At 40.4% G+C, this 20098-nt stretch overlaps 3 protein-coding genes across 4 annotated transcripts in view; all 3 read right to left on the bottom strand.

Annotated features, from left to right (window-relative positions):
* Positions 1–42: 42 nt before the first annotated feature.
* Positions 43–3699, bottom strand: ecrg4a (ECRG4 augurin precursor a). The gene is made up of 4 exons (XM_028394066.1): positions 3598–3699; positions 1750–1800; positions 1478–1641; positions 43–537 (listed from the first exon to the last, which is right to left on the bottom strand). The coding sequence occupies exons 1-4, from the start codon at positions 3665–3667 to the stop codon at positions 388–390; spliced, it is 435 nt and encodes a 144-aa protein (XP_028249867.1). The 5' UTR covers positions 3668–3699; the 3' UTR covers positions 43–387.
* Positions 3700–7834: 4135 nt separating this feature from the next.
* otos2 (otospiralin 2) lies at positions 7835–8866 on the bottom strand. The gene is made up of 3 exons (XM_028394315.1): positions 8749–8866; positions 8477–8572; positions 7835–8360 (listed from the first exon to the last, which is right to left on the bottom strand). Exons 2-3 carry the CDS (start codon positions 8538–8540, stop codon positions 8131–8133), a joined length of 294 nt encoding a protein of 97 aa, XP_028250116.1. The 5' UTR covers positions 8541–8572; positions 8749–8866; the 3' UTR covers positions 7835–8130.
* Positions 8867–16647: 7781 nt separating this feature from the next.
* LOC114426615 (cytoplasmic protein NCK2-like) overlaps positions 16648–20098 on the bottom strand; it is a 28840-nt gene continuing 25389 nt past the window's right edge. For both annotated transcript variants that reach the window (XM_028394131.1, XM_028394132.1), the window contains exon 4: positions 16648–19298. In XM_028394131.1, coding sequence (XP_028249932.1) covers positions 19104–19298 — 195 coding nt within the window. In that variant the 3' untranslated portion in view covers positions 16648–19103. The remainder of the gene's footprint in view (positions 19299–20098) is intronic.

The raw sequence follows: 20098 nt of genomic DNA on the forward strand, positions 1-20098 counted from the left end.
AGCCTTAGCTGTTAAACAGGTTCAGGTTAAACAAGAGCATCATTTCATCCCCATTTTTGTAAGAAATGTGTAAACAATCAAGAGATAAAAGGCCAGAGCAACCGTGGAGTATCATTGGTGTTAAAGGTGGTGTTGCAGGATGTGTCCTCTTAAAGGAAAACAGGAGGCTGCAGGAAACACACAAAAGCCCTTGACTATTTACAGAAGCAGAGTGCGCATGTAAAAATACAAAATAACATACTGATTTTGATGTCAAGAATCAAGGTTAAAGTGAGGCTAAGTGCCCCGGAACTGACAGCATCCCTCATTTGGGTGTAAATGGCTGAACATAAGTGTAAATGGCTGAACATAAGTGTAAATGGCTGAACATAAGTGTAAATGGCTGACTTAATAGTAGTCATAGTTGACGTTAGCTCCATGTCTGTAAGAACCGGGGTCACGTGGGCCGATTGGTGAGTTTTCATCATAGTGGTGCTGGCGGCCTTGGTCACTGGAGCGAGCTTGGTCCATCCAGTATGACAGGTCAGCCTCCAACCTCTGTGGAGGAAAATCGTTGCAGACGTGATTTGTTAGGAAAGTCATACACCAAATCTCAAGTTAGTAACCACTGATAAGATGTACACTGAGACTGTCAGCAGGCACAGCTGTGGCAACCAGACGTGCATGAAAAGGCCAGTGCTTTGACAGCTCTGGCCTTTTGAAAGCAGCAACAGCAAATGGCGTATATACAAGGTGTCAAGCATGAGGCTGTGGGAGAAACATTGCTGTATCTGGCTGAAGCGCTTGGCTGTCAGCTGTCAGAAAACGCAGCAGCAGGGGGTTATTTTGTGCACTCTGCTCCTCTTTTGTCTGCTCTCTCTTGTTATCTGTTCCTTCTCCCCGGTGGCTTCTACATGACAGTCTCTGACCTGAAAGAATACTTGATCTGCCTCTAAAAGTGCATTTATATTTGTATGTGAAGGAGGAAATCCATGTTGTCATGTATTCAGTCCCACACACATTTATTCATTCAGTCAACATTTTCAGGATAAGTATGCCTTCATGATTATGTCGTTTCACATATCAGAGATTCAGAAAGATCCAAGTAGCTATATTTTTACTGTTTGTGTTGGTTGTCTGTTTTCTAACTTCCTTTCTAGTCAGGTTTTAAGCACTTAAGTATCCAGCTTTTATCAATAAATGTATACTTTAGGACTCAATATGCTGCATTGAAGGCTTGAAGGTTTAAAGATTTTTTTTTCATCACAGTATCAGTGTTGCCACACTTTTTAGAATTCCAACCCCTCATTAACAGACTGGTTGCTTGTTCTGTCTCTATTTGGCAAAACATGCATTTAGGTAACATGAACTTAAAGTAAGATAGACAAGCACTTGAAGTCATCACCCAAATTTCCATTTACTGCCCGAGTCTGCCTAATACTGTGTAATCCAGAGGGGTGGAGTTGATGTGGGTAGTTTCTTGAGACGACATCCTCACCTGCTCATCAAATCCCATGTACATGAACTGCATGATCCACTGCTGAACATCCGGTCTGTTGCGATCCCAGATGTTCCTCTTTGTTCTGCTCAGCTTTGCCAAGAACTCCTGAGCCTTTGAAGAAGGGACAGCAACAGAAGACTTTGATGAGGCAGCGCCTTCTCCTGCCACCATGTGGAAGCACAAAGAGACAGAAGAAAAGGTTTAAAATGGTTTTTAATGTAGCTGATTCTTTTTCTGTCATGAGCATGATAATACTATTAGTGTGCTACCATCTCTTTTCCTCAGGATCTTGTGTAAGCTGCTGCTGTCACTTGACACGTCTGTAAAGAGAGTCAACAGAGACAGAATGAGCTGCAGTACAAACAACAGGCTGCACAAACAGGTGAGTTAATGTCTTGATAAATAATGAAACGCCACTGAATCGGCTGTCATTATAAAACAACCTCACATAAACTCATCTACAGATGGTTCATCATATCCTTAACTACATCCAAGAGGCATCCTGCTCAGTCTGCTTCCACTGCAGCCTTGAGCCTCTGTTGATTTAAGATTAAGATAAAGATTTACTTTATTTATCCTCGTTTACACGCTTCATGTGTTCTTGAAGTTTACTTGAACTACTTCAATAGGTGAGTTTGTTGTCAGTTTTTAATAAAGTGGTCAAAGAGACTTCATAACTGAGGACACTTCTGGACAGTTTACGTGTAAATATATGTACTATAGTGACTTTCATTCTTTCTGTCTTTCTTCCTGCAGCTCTCTCTAGTGTAGAGAAGGCTGCTGTATGTGCAGAGTGTGCAAAGAGCAATCACAAGGTATCGTTTAAACCATGAAAACCAAATCCAATCCAGTCAGATATGCCCGTTTATGCTTGACAATGACTCGCACAATGTTCTTTCAGAGCACTTAAGTCCTTAAGTGGCTATAGCTATCAAAACAATGTAGGTGCATGAGCAGCACCGCAGGCATGAGATGTATGGGTATTGTTAGAGTGAACTGTCTCTTTAAAGCTGGACTGGCTAAAAAACATTTCCACTGAGCTGCTGGAGAAAATTGCTTGCATGTGTGTTCACCTCCAGGATCTGGTGGAAATGAATGAGTCTTGATTTTTACAGCCTGTTTGATAAAATGTACTGTATGAGTCAGTCTTTCCTCTTCCTTCTGTATGGAGGGTTTATCAATCTTCATGCCACTTCTATCACACTATTGATAAACAATTGATAAAAGACGTCTTGAGGACAATGAGGAAGCTTTGATGAAAGATGTTTAAGGCCTAAATGTTTGATCAGTCATGAATAACTTGCTTCATTTATAATGGCAGTAACCATCAGGTGTGTTGATGATATAGTACCCTGACAATATATCATAACTTAGCCTGTATAACATGTCCTCATGCATACATGGATCAGTTTGATTACAGTCAACTCCTGAAACAACTCCAGACTTTGAACCAGGAGAGTCTGACTTGAGAGGTTTAGGAAACCTAAAGGTTTTGGGTTTAAAGGGAAACTGCAACAAGCTTCTACACCATGAACATCTTTCATGCAGCCTCTTTAACATGAGGCTGCTGCACCTTGAACCTTTAACCCACCTGTTCTGTGTGAAAGGTGTAGGGGTCTTGAAGGGGTATGTTTGCTTAGCTTCAAAAGCAGGAGAGAAAAAAAAGCCATGACCCACACTAACTAAGCCCACTGACTCCTCAACATGAGCAAAGGCAGCATAAAAAAGGTCTTCAAAGAAACTACATTTCTAGGGTCAAGTGTGACACATGGACATGCAGCCAGTGGCAGAGCAGCCGCACCAGCTTAACGTCTTTTGTTGTTCCACATGTACGTTTTATCTATTGTCTATTTTACAAGAGCATCTGGCCCTCACAGTGTCTGTCAAGAAACATTCTGGCCCTTGGACAAATGTAGTTGATGACCCCTGCTGTGGGGGCTCTGGTGAATGTGGGATTTTACATGCAGGTAAAGTCTAGGTAAACATTGTAACAATGCTGCCTTAGAAATGACTGGTGTCATTTTTCCTGGTAAAGATGGGCTGAGGCTACAGTGCTCTGAATGGTCAGAGTTTTCATTGGTTAAGTAGAACAAGAATAAAATCAAGATTGCACTCACCTTTAAGAGATAATAGTGTCAGCAATATAGCTAGCCCCATTAACCTCCAACAGAGCTGCTGAGATGCCATGTTGTACCCAGAGCCTTTGCAGAGCTTTGTGAAAGCAACAGCTGTGCACAAACTGCTGCACAAGCAGAGGGAAGAGTGGGCGGTACCCCAGACTTTCCAAGTGGAAACTGGCCTGTGGCGGTGGAATGTCTTTTACCTCCCTGCCTTCAGAGAAACGGCTGAAACTGGAAGCTTTTTCCTTCTAAATGAATTTTCCTGTGTGTCCCAGGTACTTTTCCAGGGTGCCACTAACAGGAAGAACACTTACCTAGCAGCAGTAGAAATAAGACGTGCTGCAGCATGAGTTTAAAAAGTGTCAAGCTAAATGCATATTTGTCATAAATCTTTGACCGGAAAGGAGAAAAAACTGAAAACATTGCTACAGGGAAGCAGGTCAGCATATGTGCTAAGGGTTTTTTAATGCGTCCCTCAGTAATGTTGCTTTTTTCCCTGTGTTTCTTTTCGGGATCATTTTTTCTTTGTATCCAGCACTCCTCTGTCCATGTGTGTGGCCCACAGCTTCCTGTAACATTACAAATGTTTGTCTAGCTTTATCCACAACAAACTTCCAATGACAGACAGCGAATCCACCGGCTGACTGTCCAGTACCAGGCAGGCCTGCGCTGCCGTCCTCCCTGGCTGGCAGTGTGTGCCTCGGTTGTGTCAGCCTCTTTCTCCTGCTTGGAGGTAAGGTTTAGCCACTGTTTCCTGCTTCTGTTGCAGGATGGCAGTCTGTCGTTATGCTGTGAAGTCTTTGACAAGCATGCAAAGAATGCAGAAGAACCTATTGCAGCAGAATCCACCGTAACCAACCTCAGCGCTTTAGTTTTATCCTACATATGGTGCTCTTTACCTCTCCTTGATCTTATCATCCTTACAACTGAAGCATTGTAACACAAACAGCTCTTACAAATATTCAGACTAACTTTTGTAGACTGTTGCAAAAAAGATCACAAACTCAAAAGATCCCAGGTTTGCTTCATTGTTGTTTGGCCACCTGCATTTTTTGTCCTACACATCTAGAAAGGTTTAAAAGAAATGACAAATCCATGAACTGAAGTTGTATAAAAGCTTGTTTGCATCTTTGAGGGACTTTTTTGTGTGGGGTGGTCTTTGTGTCTAAAAGCAGCCCGGGTATGTGGAATAGCTACAGCAGCTGATTTATTGTGAAGTTTTCTGCAGCAAACAGTAACCATGAAGACTGGGGTGCATCACTTCCAACTATACAGATCGAAGAACAATCCAAACAATGGAAACATTCAGAGTCTTCAGCTCCAAGGACAGACATATTACTGCCGTCTCAGATATTCTGGCCTCTGTTTTCGGGGGCCCATAGGTGCTGCTGGTGGACTACCTGGAAAAGTGTCAGAAGGAGTGCTCTTCCACCAGGAAAATGCTCCATCACACATTCACAGTAGTGATGGCTGCCATCCAGAAAGTAGCCTAGATTTAAGCTGAAAACGCAACACATGCTCTCTTCATCTGATTTGGGAACCTCAGTCCTTTGCTCTTCCTCAAGATGATGAAGGAGCTTGGTGGTTACGATTTTGACAGTATGATGATGTCTGCTGCTGCATACAGCTTCTGCACAGAAGAAATGTCTGTCCTCCATGAACATCGGGGACTATGCAGAAAAACCCCTTATACATTAGGCAATGTATGTGTAGCAGGCTAGGAAAAGGTGTATGTTTAGTTTTTTTAAAGCTATGGATTGATTGATTGATTGATTGATTGATTGATTGATTGATTGATGTCCTCTAATTCTACATGGATTTGATACACTTCTATGTCAGTAGAGGGTGCTCTTGTTCTACAGTGGAGCAAATGGCGTGGAGCTGCCTGCATGGCGCATGCGCAGCTGAGTAGTAGACGATCGATGGCCCTAGCAAGATGTTGCCTACGCTGCTTGCTCTGTTTTGATCCACAGGTAGGCTAAAACGTAGTCATACAAACTTAACGTGTTTCTCTAGTTATTGTTAATGTATTGTGGAACGTTTAGAAGTAGTTTGAAAACCGCATGAAACTCCTGTTGTAAGTTTGCATGTTTGTTTTGTTTTGCATTATTTACAGAGGAAGGAGATTGTACAATAGCTCTGCGCCTGTATGTAATGGCTATTAGCGAACAGTAATGTGGTAAAGTGGTTTCATTAAATATAGCCAGTTACTATGATAGCTAAAGTCATGGCTGTGAGCACCTCTATTACCGCTGCACGCCGCCATGGCGGGGTTGCGCCATATTGCCTGTTGACACTGTCAAGTGTAGCATGAAGGAGTGTGTGTGTGTGTGTGTGTGTGTGTGTGTGTGTGTGTGTGAGCAGTTGTAGACTTGCTGTTTTAACTGTTATACATGCGATGCTAAGTGTGTTTTGTGATGTAATTATTAGTGGTAGCTCAGACTATGTGGAAATTAGCACTGTTAGCACTCGATACACTTGTTTACCTCTGAAAAACAAACAATATGCATCGAAATAAATATATTGTTTTTTATCAAGTTGGTTGTAGCATGCATGCGTAGAGTTTGATAGAGTTTCATCACTACTTCCAGTGGCAGTATAAACATGACCTCACTTGTATCGCAGATCATCAGATTTGTTACTATATTGGTTAGCTAATGCTAGCTACTGTCAGACTTTCACGCCAACCAACCCAGTGACGTCACTGCCTCTGCGAGGACATTGTGACACTACAGGTTGGGAAATATGTGAATTAAATCATGATTTACATTTTCAGAGGAATTGTCCATCTTTTAATACTTATTGTTTTTACTACAGTTTGTGTTGTGTTTCCTTTTCTCTTCAGGTTGAGAACAGTGCATGTACTTTTTCTTTTCAGCTCCCTGATAGAACCTGATTTGTTGCTGACTGTGTTTGCACCAGAATAAATGTTAAATGTGACTTTATAGAAGTTTCATTCAGTAATTCTGGTCTGAACTTGTATAAAGCGTATGTGTGTTGGAGGGACAGTGTTTGGTTTGGAACTACAAACAGCCTCCCTGTCTCTCACAGGTGGAGCTGGAATGCAGGAAACCAGAAGCTGGCTCGCTCTGCTTTGACAGATGGAGTTTGGAAAGAAGAGGAGAGGGAGGGAGCCAATAAACAAAAGGCAGAAAGATTAAAAGGTATAAGAGTACAAATAACTGTCAGTGAATGTGATGTGAAAATCATACATGTCATCATGCAGTAGTAATTTTATAGAAGCAGCATTTCTGCAGCTTTTAAAAAAAGATTCAGTCCAACACTGACGCTTACCAATAGGAAAGAAGGTGAGCTCAGTCTGATGTCAGTGTATGACTGGACACTGTGAAGCTTAGTGACGAGTGCAAGCCTCCACTCTCAGCAGCAGCATGACTATAATTTCTTGTTGGATCAAAGCAGCTGACATGTGCTTACAATAAGGGCCTTTCACATGTCTGCTGTCCTTGGGTGCATATTTCAGAAAATGGCCACCCCCTCTAATATAATGGCAGGGCAAACCCTGATGTACTGACTATCTGCCTGTGAGCTGCACACACACTCACTTATGGTTTCCTAAGGTGACAACATTTCTGACTGGCTGAAGCATTTCATAGAAACTAAACCTTCCTCTGTTCGATCTCGTTCACCCAAACGTGCCACTCACTGAGAGTGGGGGTTTGTGAGCACAGGGACTCCCACTCAAGTAGCTTTCTTTGCAGTTGTCTACAAAACCGTGAAACAAGCTTCAGTATGTTGCGGCACTCATAGACCAAGATAAAGCAGTAGGCTAATCCTCTCACAAGTGTGTGTTTGTTGTCCCGGAAATTTGGAATTGAAACATCTTAAGAGCTGAGAGATACATTAAACTTTCTTCCAAAACACAATTTCCTCCGGTTGTTGCCTCACTCCTGAACTGTTTTCTGTGCTTCACTACCTGTGTGTGGGATGGTAGTGAGCACTTCAGAATACACACAGTTCTCAAATGTTGAAGTAAAAGAGATACAATGACACAACCTTTTTAACCTTGAGTTTTATATTTATTTCTTGTGTTTTTTTTAGGTTCAGTCAATTTTAAGAGCTCCACACACACTTAAAAATATTTGTACAGCAATACAGATTTAAAGGACCTGTGTTTCAGGGGGATCAGTATCTCAGTATCTCTACATACAGCCCAGCATAATACATTGCCTCTAAAACTCATGTGATGTGAATATGTAATGTCATGTTTCTCCCCTATCTTGTATGTTGTTTGTTGCATGTTTGTTCTTCACCCTCTGCCTCTCTCTTTTATGCCCTCTGTCCAGTCTAGCTCCTCTTCTCTTCTGTTATCCAGCCAGTCATTAACAGGAAATAGGAAAGGGTTTAAAAATTCAGTACATTTCTACATGCAGGGTTTTAATGAAATATACTGAAAGATGGAGACATTTCAGAATTTCATAGAAAAAGGACAAAACAGAAAGATTAATGAATCTATAAGGCATCAAGTGACGACTGATCATCTGAACACTCTTTTGAATCTTGATCTATGCCTCACTCCTCAGGCTCAGGATCAGGCTCAGAACTGTCATAACCCAGCTCCCTGCTGATGGGAAAATGGGCCCAAAAGATGCGAGCCAGGTCCTGCATCCCCCTGTCAGAAGCCTGCGCTCGCAGCTCCTCTAACCATCCATAGAAGTCAGACGACCACAAACCCCAGTAAGGTAAGCTTCGTTTCTGCCTCTCCTCCCTGCTGCTGCCGGCTGCCTCGCCCTCCTCTGCTCCTGTCACAGATGGAAGTGTGAACACAATTTACACCTTTTCTGTCAATTCAGAATCCCCATAAATCATAAAGCCAAATCCATCAATGTGTAATTCCATACATGAACTGCCGACATACCTGTAGGAGGCAGAGAGCCCAGCAGAAGAGAAGAGAGCAGCAGGGACACACACAAAGCACGCATGCTTTCAGGAGTCAGAACACAAAAGCCTTTGTCTGCACAGAAATAATTATTTTCAGTCTCTGCAAAAGAAATATGTGTAATTATAAAATTCTGGGGCATACAGAGCTTCATGGTAACAAGAACACAATATCCTGAATGTAATATTTTCAAGAGGACATAGTGCTGTTTAAGAAGTGCTAAGAAATGTGTGGCTCATCTTCTGTCTTACCTGATCGGCTTCTGCTCCCGTTCTTTGTCCTCCTCCTTCAGAATAATCTCAGGCTGATGATTGCATCGTGGTCAGAAGGCAAGGAGAAGGCGGACATGTTTGTTTTTCACAGTTTGCCTCTTTACGCCTGTCTGTCTGCGAAGGTGGCCAAAAAGCTTGCATCATTCCGCTCATCATCACGTGGTTTATCATCTTATTCTCTGGTGTAAAAAAAAAAAGTGGTCCTTTGACAAAAAATTTTTTTCTAAACCATAGATGGTGCAGAAAATGTAAAATAAATCAGATTATTTCTAATATATATAGCTATGTTGTCGTCACTAACATCAGGTACAATGTAGGGCTGCAATGATTATTCGAGTACTTGAGTGATATTCGAGGGCAAAATGTATCGACAACTAATTTAGTATTCGATGACACGTGTTTCGGTTCGGGGCACGTGTTCTGTTCGGTTCTGCACATGCGCATCAAGTAATACAAGGAGGCGTTTTTACCACAGCATAGAGACTTTTTTTTAATCAAAAGCAACTAGTGACTCTCTGGTGACTGAATAATATATTTCAATGGCAAAAATAAAATAAAAACACGGACATCAGTACCCTTAGCTTAGCTTAGCTTAGCCTAGCGTAGTCTTAGAGTTCAGTCTATCCAACTAGCATGAAATGAGCAACGGTGGACAAAGCAACACACGTTCTCTGTCCGACGGTGTGTGTCTGCGTGTGTACACACATCATGCCTCTGTGCGCAGACAGCAGCGCAGACAGAAATGCTGCCGTGCAAATAAGATAAATAAAGAGCTGTTTAGTTTGTTTAATATAGGAACAAGGTCTAGACCTGTTCTATAGGAAAGGTTTTCTTAAATGGCTTCTGTTATGATCTGGTGCTATATAGAAAATAAAAAATAAAATTGACTTGGCCTGATATAATGATGGGGAAACACTGAACTGATTCTTAAATGTGTTGAATGTTGGATAAATAGGATATGTATTTTATGCTCATCTGGTATTTCCAGTGTTAAAAGTAGAAAAACCTCAACAATGTAAACTGAACCGAACCGAAAACCGTGACCTCAGGACCGTGACACGAACCGCACCGTGGATTTAGTGAACCGTTCCACCTCTACTCGTTAGTGACGTCACTGTGAATGGTTCTTTGGCTCGTGGCGCAGAAGGATGATCAGCGTTTTGGATGCAAGAGGTCCTGGGTTCGAAACGCGGGCGAGCTGTTTGCACACTCATACTGTTTGTGTTTCTGTTGGCAATGGGCACGGAGGTGGTCGCGAACCGAAGCACAAATGACAAGGCAGCAGTTATTAGCTGCAGCCGTGTTTATGGGAAAACTATGACATTTACACGTGATCCGATTACTCAAATAATCGGCGAGTATCTGAGTATCGAAATACTTGTTTGTTGGAGCCCTAGTACAATGTGTAAGACTTTATTTTCTTTGAAAGAAAAGGAGTGAGAAAAGCAAAGTAAAGAGCATGTTCCAGACAGTTTTCACACCTTGTATCCAGACAGACAAACCACATTCAACCCCAGGGTGTAAAGGTGGTTGAAAGGTTTGTGTATATATACACATATTATTTTGAACAATGTGGGCACACAGAGTGTTTTTGCTGCAGGTCAGGACTTCATCTCACAAACTTTACATGCTGATGACCTTTGGAAGAAAAGCAGGTGTTTTATGTCAGTGAAATCCTAACAAATAATATCCCCTTCCAAAAACATTCTATGGAGGTTAAACCTAAAAGATGCTATAGTTGTCTTTTGTTGTTTGTTTTGTTTTAATAATTAGGCTTCCTAAAGCATCTTTTTGATGGTTTGTCAGATTGGTTGGTCACATTGAATGCTCACTGAGATAACAAAATCTCCTTTTTTCCCTCCTGACTTGAAACAGCTCATACATGTTGGTCAGGGAGGATCAGCGGGGGTCTTGTTGTACATCATCCCCTATATTTGGCTACCATATTTTACATGCACCTTATTTACAGCCATAAGACTATGAAACTGGTAATTTCAGTCAAAATGCCTTCTCTCCTAATAAAGGCAGTTACACACATTTTTATATCCCTCCCTCCTCGTGCAACTTTCCTTCATAAGGAACTGAGTGTCCTGACTGTCAGCTCCAACGTGCCTTCTGCAGAGAGAACGTCATTCTGGTTGTCTTCTTTCTGAATTTTAATAGTTTGAATCAATGGTAGAATCTGCATGATGGAAGAGGCTGCAGAGTACAGACTGAATGTTGTGTGATGCCTGCAGATTCTATTGACCAGTGGGAACACACTGTGCTTCAGAGTATGGGGCAGCAATAACGGTCACGTAGAGATATTTTTGATCGGTGTTATAAATTTAAACTTTAAAGTGGTGAGGGAGGCAGAGTTTGGTGATGATTACAGCAGCAGGACAGGAAAAAACTCGTCACCCAATGCTCCCAGTGTGACCAATTATATGACTTTTTTTTGTCAGATCTGTCACTGTGGTTTCCATGTTGACTGCTCCCAGACCTCTCCTCCGATTTGTAAGCTCCACGGTTACATCTCAAACTACAAATTTCATTTCATTGCATTCTTTTGCATATTTGTACCATATTTTAGAGTTAAGTGTGTGATTCAAACCTTTGGGACTATGAGCAGAAGATGGTGTGGAGGAATTATAATGTATGTAGGACAAGACTTCACCACAGAGACATACGCTACCAGCCTGTGAGGAGAGGTGGAGAGATGCCTGGTGTTGAGCAGGGACTGTGCCATTTTTATCCTGGAGTCCTTTGGGAGTTTGGATCCAGAGATTAAAAACATGGCTTCATAGAGCTACACAGTTAGTCAATGAATCCAAAAGTTATTGTGATAGTTGATAGTTTTTTTTTTTTAAAAAGTGGCATTTTATGATTCAAGAAGTCCATTCTTTCTGTGAGGAAATCTTGTATTTTCATCAAGGCCTATAAGCTTTGTGCATCAAAAGGTGACATCATCAGTATTTCTTGACTTCAGTGGTGGTGTATAAGCCCATATATCTGCACGTCCTCACCAGCCTATTTCCTCTTTTGTTTTGCCTCTGGTAGGCAGCAGTTTTGTGCTAAACCTTAAAGCAGCCTGTCAGTTCCTGCAGTGGAAAAGCACCTTTTCGTTCCGTTTTTGATTAAATGATAAACCCATAGACTAGTCAATAATAATAATCATTTCCGCTGATGTTGTTTTAGTGCTTTCCTTCTTCCTTTACCTTTGCCTTAAAGAAGCAGCATAGGCGTGCATAGGTTTAAAAAGACAAGATAAATGCATTTCCATCAGTGAGATTGGAGCACATTGATGCATGTGTGTTGTGATTGAGCTTTTAAAACATCTTGTGAGCTGAGACAGTAATAAATGAAAATGGTGGAAATTAGTCTTAAGAGTATAAGACATGCAGAGAACAGGGGCCATTACATGAATCATTACTGTGCCAATATGTCACAGGTCTGTAACAACCAGGTTTATTGTGAATGTTGAATTTATGAGTACTGACATTTAGGCGGCAGCTCCCTACATCCATTAGTGAAATCTGCGTCAGTATTATGTAATACCTCTTCTTGTGATTTGCTTTCACTATTCACTTTGAGCTTTGAAGCAACAGGTAATTGCAGGGCTCCAGCTGTTGCACTTGCCCTCATTCACTAACATTATTTCTAGAAAATGAAGTGAGGAGTCCTTGAAAAATAATGGATTTTTGTACCTATGTTTCTGTGAAGGCACACTGCGTTCTGTTCTGAACGGAAGATCAATGACAGTAATTACTGAAATCCATCAATGAGCACTAAAGATAGACACTTGTGTGGGTCATAAAAATTCAGAAGTGTAGCAACAGGTCCACATTTCCAGGTTTGCGACTGATAAATGATACCGTAAATTATGAGATTCTTTCATTTCATCTTTATTAACAATTCTGTGATTCTGTAAGCTACATGTTTCACACACTGATGTGAACAACAGATCCTAACAAATAATCAGCACATATTGATCTGGCTGTGTGGCTGATGTCATCTAACCATGGGAGTATAAGCTTTGCTCCAGACTGGACCATGGACCATCACTTTTTTCACAAACACATAAAATCTCTACCCCTTCTTTACATTCTGCTGGAGAGGACAGGCAAGTCTGCTTTCTAAGATGAATGTGCGTCACTTGTCTTCTCCTAAATCCCCTTTGAATACATTTGGCAGACTGGTTTGTTTTGATCATAATACACTTGTAATATTCCACATTAATGCTGTAAAGAACTTCTTTATGACTCTTTCTGTTGTTGAGCTTTCCTTTGCTCAGTGTTTGTGGACGGGTCTGTTCTCTTCTCTCACTGATCTGAAGCATCTGTTCTTTGAAAAATATAAAAGACTGGATTCCAAGCTGCTGTCTGCTGAGAGCCTCCTTTTATCTTGCTACACTGCACAACACTGACAAACTTTGACTCATCCAAACACCTTGAGCAGTATTTTATCAAAATTACTGTATTTTTACGACCATAAGGCAAATTGTGGTGCATCTGATTAAAATGCGGGACAATTTATATCCTAAGATGGTCTTTATTTATTAATAAAGTGTGAACATAAAGTTCGAATCACAACAGGCATTCAGCAGCAGCCACTATTCTGCCCATAGAAACACACGCGCTGTTTCTCTGTCGCTGCCACCGTCGAGAGAGAGGCTGCACCGGCTCTCCTCACTGATATCCAGCCGGTTTTTACTGAATCGCTGCTAATAGAGATGTGAGCGGCTTGCGAAGGATGCGGAGCGGTTTCCTAAGTTTTCATTTCTGCAGCGCAACGTAACTCTCTGTCTTAAAGCTCAGACGTGAGGGTCCGATCGCACATCATGCAGCTCAGAGCACAACAAGAAAAACACCACACAGGCATGGCAGAATTGTACAAAATTGTACATACACATTTCAAATTGTTATGCAGAATAACGTGTGAGTAACAAACCAATCAGCTGCATCTGTATTATGTAATTATTGCGAGCTACAGCGCTATATGCAGCAAGTAATCAAACTATATACAAAGTCGTTCCTTCATAACATTTTTTTACTTCTTTTTATTTATGTACTGGTATTTTTTTAGCGTAGCATGCGCCTTATAATACAGTACGGCTTGTGTATGTGTCAAATACAGAAATAGACCCTGTAACTGAGACTGCGTCTTATAATGCGGTGCGCCGTATGGTCGCGAAAATACGGTAAAATGTGGCAGGGTTTAGTTTTTGTAGTTGGGGTAGTTGTCACTGTGGTGTTAAAGTACAGGCTTGTCCATTACAGACTGGACATTTGTCCACACTTCTCTTTTTTCTTTTTCTTTTTTCCCCTAAAGGCACAGGTGCACTTTTGTTGTAATGTCAGTGACTCGGCTTTGTCACTGACAAGGTAGTCTGAGGCACTTAAAGGAGAGTAGCAGAGTATACCAGCCAGTACACCTCTCAGCACATCTCGCTCTGCAAATGGCAGCTGTGTATTTGCTGTATTTGCTATGTTTTTATGCTTCGACATGCATGTAAAGGAAACGTATAAAGGACATCATTTCACAGAAAGAAACTGGGATAACAAATTAACTGTGGTTCCACTTTAGAGCAGAATGGATTTGTATTGATGTGACAAGTGACCAGCTTGAAGTGGATTTAAATTACCCCTTTTAAATGTAGACAGACACTTTATCCCATTTCGTTTTTGTGCTTTGCTTTTAGTTTTTATTTATATTAATTTTTAGAAAAAGCATCACGTAATTAGCCCACTGTATTAGCCATACATGCTAATTTTCATTTTAATGACTGGTAGGTTGGTGGCATATAAGAGTTTAATAACACATTAAACACTGATTTTGACAGTAGTTTCCTTTTTAGTGAAATAATTGACTTTGTTTTTTATGTTTTTAAATTTAAGCAACAGTTTAATACTGTTTTGCTTCTAAAAGCGATCCAAACATGATCAATAATTTATTGAAATTAATAGAATATATAATAGGATTATAATAGAATATATAATCCTATTGTCCCTTATATATTACATTCCTACATATATATATATATATATATATATAGATATATATATCTTGCAGGTGGACAGGAAATATTGTCAGGGGAGATTGCTGGAAGCTCAATACTGCCATCATGTGGACATAAATGGCACTGACTGTAAAAACATTCTCTCCCTTGTGATTGAAGCCTGCCTAATCATCATAACAACACTGCTATCCTGTATTAGCATTCCACAGGGTCATTGTAAGCATAGCTTAAATTAACACATAAAACCTTGTCTCTCTCACACAGATATATGAAATCCCAGCTGGCAGCTCAATGCCATCAAAGCTGATATAGTGATGCCGATACAACCACTCTTCTAAGGTGACCCCAGTCATTGGTCCAACTCTGGTTACAGCAGCTGAGGATAACTATTTGCCAGGCAGGCCTCTATTACCCTGAGGGGAAAGTTTAATGGCAGACTGAGCAGCAAACCCTTGCAGCCAATGCTACCAGCAAACTCCTTGAAAGCCGGATCTGTGTGCATAAACATGTCATAAAAACTTCTGTTAATTACCTAGCATGTTAGCTTCCAGCTCTCACTAGTAAATGAAAGCTGGGCCGATATTAATCCTTGTTTGAGCTCTTACTTAATCGCTCTCCTTCCTATTTTTTCCTTGTCTCCACGAACAGCACCTTTACTTTCTATAGATCGTTCGAGTGACTGTTTGTGTTCTGTGTGGACTCCAACAGACACAGTACCTGTAGGATGTGCGCATGCTCAGTAGTCTGTCACTCTGTTTTCCATTACTTCTTCAAGCTGAAAAGACAAGACAAGTGCTTCATTTCTTTTTTCAATACACTGCACACTGCATTATTCCTGTATTAATAGCTGTATACCAGAGTCATTATTGGTTTATCATCTGATGTAATTAATAGACATTAATACACACATTCAGATATCTCAGGATCACCTTCAGTAACATTAGTGAGAAAGGGCACCATGAAGTTACTCCTTTAAATTGCACATCTTCATTGAAAAAAAACCAAACAGTTCCACATGTTTACATATAATATGAAGAATAATTACATTCACTATAATAATCACATTCACTACTACGACTTGACAGAGGATGACAAGCCATTCCTCAGATTTATTTCGCTCCTGTACTAAATGCTTTTCACTATATTCTTCTCCCTCGGTAACAGCTTCATTGCTTTGCTTTCTCTGACTGCATGTTCAGTTCGGAGTGGATTCAAAGTATGGACTCCTCACTCATTTCAACACTTTCTTTAGTTTCGTCACAGAACTCCATTTGCGGATGTGACATATGCCGTAAACTAGGAAAATGTTGTAGTCCTTTTTAGGTACCAGTTCCTACCCGAACCCCAAAGCTTCCTAGTGCTAGTGCAGGTGATACAGATGCTCACCAGCAAAGATGGAGGTGTCATGCAATGTATTGTGAGTTAATCAGAGTGATTATGGAAGAAAAGTTTGGAGGCTAAAGAACTCTGTGTTGCATTAAATTTTAAAGGTTTCATATTTGTAAAATTGTCCTACCACCTCCACAAGTTTTTGTCTTTTTAGTTCAGGGCTGTCATCTTGACTGCGCCCACCATTATATATTTTAAGTCCTCCTTTGTTCTCTGATTAACTGATTTGGGCATCTGGATTCAGCCATGCTGGTACGTCAGAAATTATATTTGCATTATTCCGAAAGAGCACCCAATACATTTTGAGAAGTTGTACTTGGAAACAGCAGTTATTATAATTGTTACCTTATAGCCCAAAATCACTCTAACCAATCAGATTGCTTCTCACTGTTAATTTTATAGACCAAAAACCAATCATAAGTCAAACAGTTTAGTATTCTTCAAAAGTTTTTATTGATCAAAAGTATTTCAATTCTCATCATGTTGTCGGTGATACAGTACCATATTTGGATCTTAATGATTCATATATGCACCTCTTCTTATTTTGAATATATACATACAGTGGAGACAAGAATTAAATAACAATGCTCAATAACATTCAGATATATCATATAAAAGCTGAAGACCCCAAGATCAACACTTCCATTGGTAAACAAATGCACATAGCAAACATCAAATAAACAGGAAAATGTTTGGTAGGACTAGATTATTTTCGTTATAAACCAGCTGATAATGTATTTGGTTTCTGGACAGTGAAAGATGAGTCATGTCTAAGCCCCGCCCCATTTAGGTACTGCTCCTACGTCTGTCTAATGTTTTGTAAGCAGATCACTTAATTGTTTTATCCTTGCAATTCATGTGTTGTCAGTTCTAATTAGAAGCCAGCAGGCACAGATAACCACACCATTCGTTTTACTTCAGTCAATGTATTTTTCAGCTAGCTTTCAGTGGGCAGGCTTGACAGACTTGTTGTGCCTGGGTACAGTTCTGAAGCTGTGGCTGGGCTGGCTCGAAGAAGCGGGTTTAGAAAGTAGTTGGTTTCATACAAGTGGGGACTGAGCAGCCAAAGGTAGAAGGAGATGAGTTATAGAGCTCTTCTTACATGGACAATCAGCTCAACTAAAAACAAGTTTGAGTTTGACAACTTTTGTGGTATTTCTCTCTCTTTTTTCCACTGTCTGAGATAATGAAGAATTTTTGTGGGTTTATCAGTTGAGGGCCTGGTGGCACCACGAGTGAAGGGGTATCCCTCTTACAGCGTCGTGCTGAATCCATTTTGTGCTGTCTCACAGTTTGCAAGAGAAACACCACAAAAACAACAGAAAAAATGTCTCTATTGCTCATAAAGTTAAACTACCAAGAGCTTCATAACTCATCTCATTCTACAACTTTTCAATCTCATCTACTTAAACTTTCTGTGTCCACACATATGCTTGTGTCTGCGTGGTGTCTTCATTTCAAGGGCATCTGTTACACATACACCAGAAAGAGTGACCACCAAGTCTGAGGAGAGGCTGAGGAGAGGCTGAGTAAGGCGGTCTGCTGCAGCCTGCATCTGCAAAATCTGCCTTATAAAAAAAATATATATAAAAACAAGCAAACTGTCAAGTGGAATTAACCAGACTTTGAGGACAGCATGTGTATAGGCAGACCCTAAAGAAGGAACACACAGCTCTTGTACCTACTGTGTTCACGTGGATGTGGACATCATACATTCCACTAGGAGTATTTCAATTTATAAATGCAGAGCTTTGGGCCAACCAATAATTACTTTTAGTAGGGTCGCAATCAATAACTTTATAATTTGTGTGTATAAATCTGCAATCGCAAGATTCACAAAGATCTTTTACAAATATTACAGGAAGAGGTACTTCTCTAACATTGACTCGCAGAAGTAGATCAAGTGTAATTACTCAGAAGTGTTACCAAAATGTATTTTTATTATTATTCTTCAGTCAGTATCCTCATGTAGCTACAGACACATACTGGAGAACAGAACAATAACATGTTCAATGTGACACAATAAAGCATTCAACTATGACTGGATGGTGAGTGGTGTGCAGACCTGGAGCCAGTAGTTAATGAGTACAGGGTGGCACATTTGGTTACACAGAATAACATTCAAACTCTACAGGAAATCAGAGGTCTCTATTGCATTAATGCTTCCTCAGCTATCTTTTGAAGATATCACAGGAAGTGCTGTATCCAGATTTCAGGAAGCGAGCAGGAGTTTGAAATATAAAAGAAAACACAAGTTGAAATCGGGGAGCAACAAAATCATCACAGAGGAATGGTGAAAATCAGAGAGAGAGAGAAAAGGCAAGAGAGTGTTTCTGGTCACTTTGTGAAGTCACTGAATGAAGCAACAATTCAAGCCTCAGCAGAGGAATTTAAATTAACAAAAAAACTGAGCAACCAGCATTTCTTCTAAAAAAATAAACTAACAAAATAAAACAATGGCCAGCAATCAGACAACACAAAACCAGAGTTAGGTCCCACAGAGGCCTGAGTCCTCTTTGAACTGCTGTCTGTTCTCCTGTGTGGCTTAAGAGCAATGGTGCAACTTAACAATGTGTGCGCTAGTCAATGGACATAATGTATGACATCAGAAGGAGAGCTCAACCCCTAAGAAGGCCTTAGGCATTCTGTTAGCACATCCAGGATAGAGAGGCTTAATAAGCATTGTGTTGTACATAAGGGACGTGGGTAATTGCTGACACAGTGCTGGGTGTCTCTGGGATAACTGCTCGACTGAAGCACTACAACAAGTAAGTTTCACCTGGTCCTCACTGGAGGGAGACCAATGAAAACTTCTGGATGCGGAACAGATGCCAAGAGGGTTCAGAGCTAAGGCTTGAGTTAAGACAGTTAGGGAGTGGCATTAGTATCATATGTGTATAGTGTGTGTGTGTGTATGAGATCCAGTGTAGGTGTGAGGATGTGTGAATCACAGTAGCGCTTTGACCAGGTACAGCTTCTCTCCATGTTCGCTGGTGAAGATGGGGGCTTTCTTGTAATGTTCCACTAGTTCGTCCATGGAGTTAAACCTGCGCTGGCCAATACAGTACACTCCGTCTGCCAGCTGCACTTTAAAGTGCTTATTCTTACCCACCGCCTTTAGAGACACAGAGAAGTCACTGGGCTGGAACACAAAGAGAGACAGCTGTTAGAAACACAAGAAAGCATGTCCAGTTAAATTTAAAGACACAGACTGAGTTACGCCAGCAGGTGGCAGCAGATTCTCAGATTTAAACGCCTGGACGCATTGTTTTTTAACACAGAAATGTATCTATTATTTAAATGTTGTAAACCAACTACCATTATGGCAGTTCAGCTTTGAGATTATTTTATATGTATATATTATTCATTATTTCCTTTATAATAACTTGACGAGTGTTGATGAGTAGATAAATGAAAATAAGATAGAACTAAACACCATTCAAAGGCGGCATGGCATGATTCTTACAACTCTGTGTGTTGCCAGTAAAAACATTCATTCTGTAGCACAGTAACTGACAAATTGTCTGCAAACATTACATGTTCACTGCAATAGAGGGCAGCTATAGGAATACATGTCATTTACTACCACTGCACCCAGATACAGTACAGTATAGTGTAGTTCTATTTTTGTTTGGGTTTCAGCCAAATGTGTTATTTCACTTTATCTTTTTGTGTGATTTGTTGTGTGTTTGATAAATTAGTAAACGTGGTAATTATTTTATACAAAAAAGTCAAAGATTTTACAGAATATTATGAAAACAAAAAGTCTGAAAGAATTTTGTAAGAGTAAAGACTAATGCTGCAGACACAGGTTACATTTTTTGGTCTATCTCTTTCCGTTTTAAGTGTACCTATAAATAGTCAAAGGATTCCTTGTCAGCTTATAGGGATGAGTTATTTTGAGAAATATCCTATTCTTCATTCAGAGCAAACGTTTCTTTC

This window comes from Parambassis ranga, chromosome 21, assembly GCF_900634625.1.
Source record: "Parambassis ranga chromosome 21, fParRan2.1, whole genome shotgun sequence".
NCBI lineage: Eukaryota > Metazoa > Chordata > Actinopteri > Ambassidae > Parambassis > Parambassis ranga.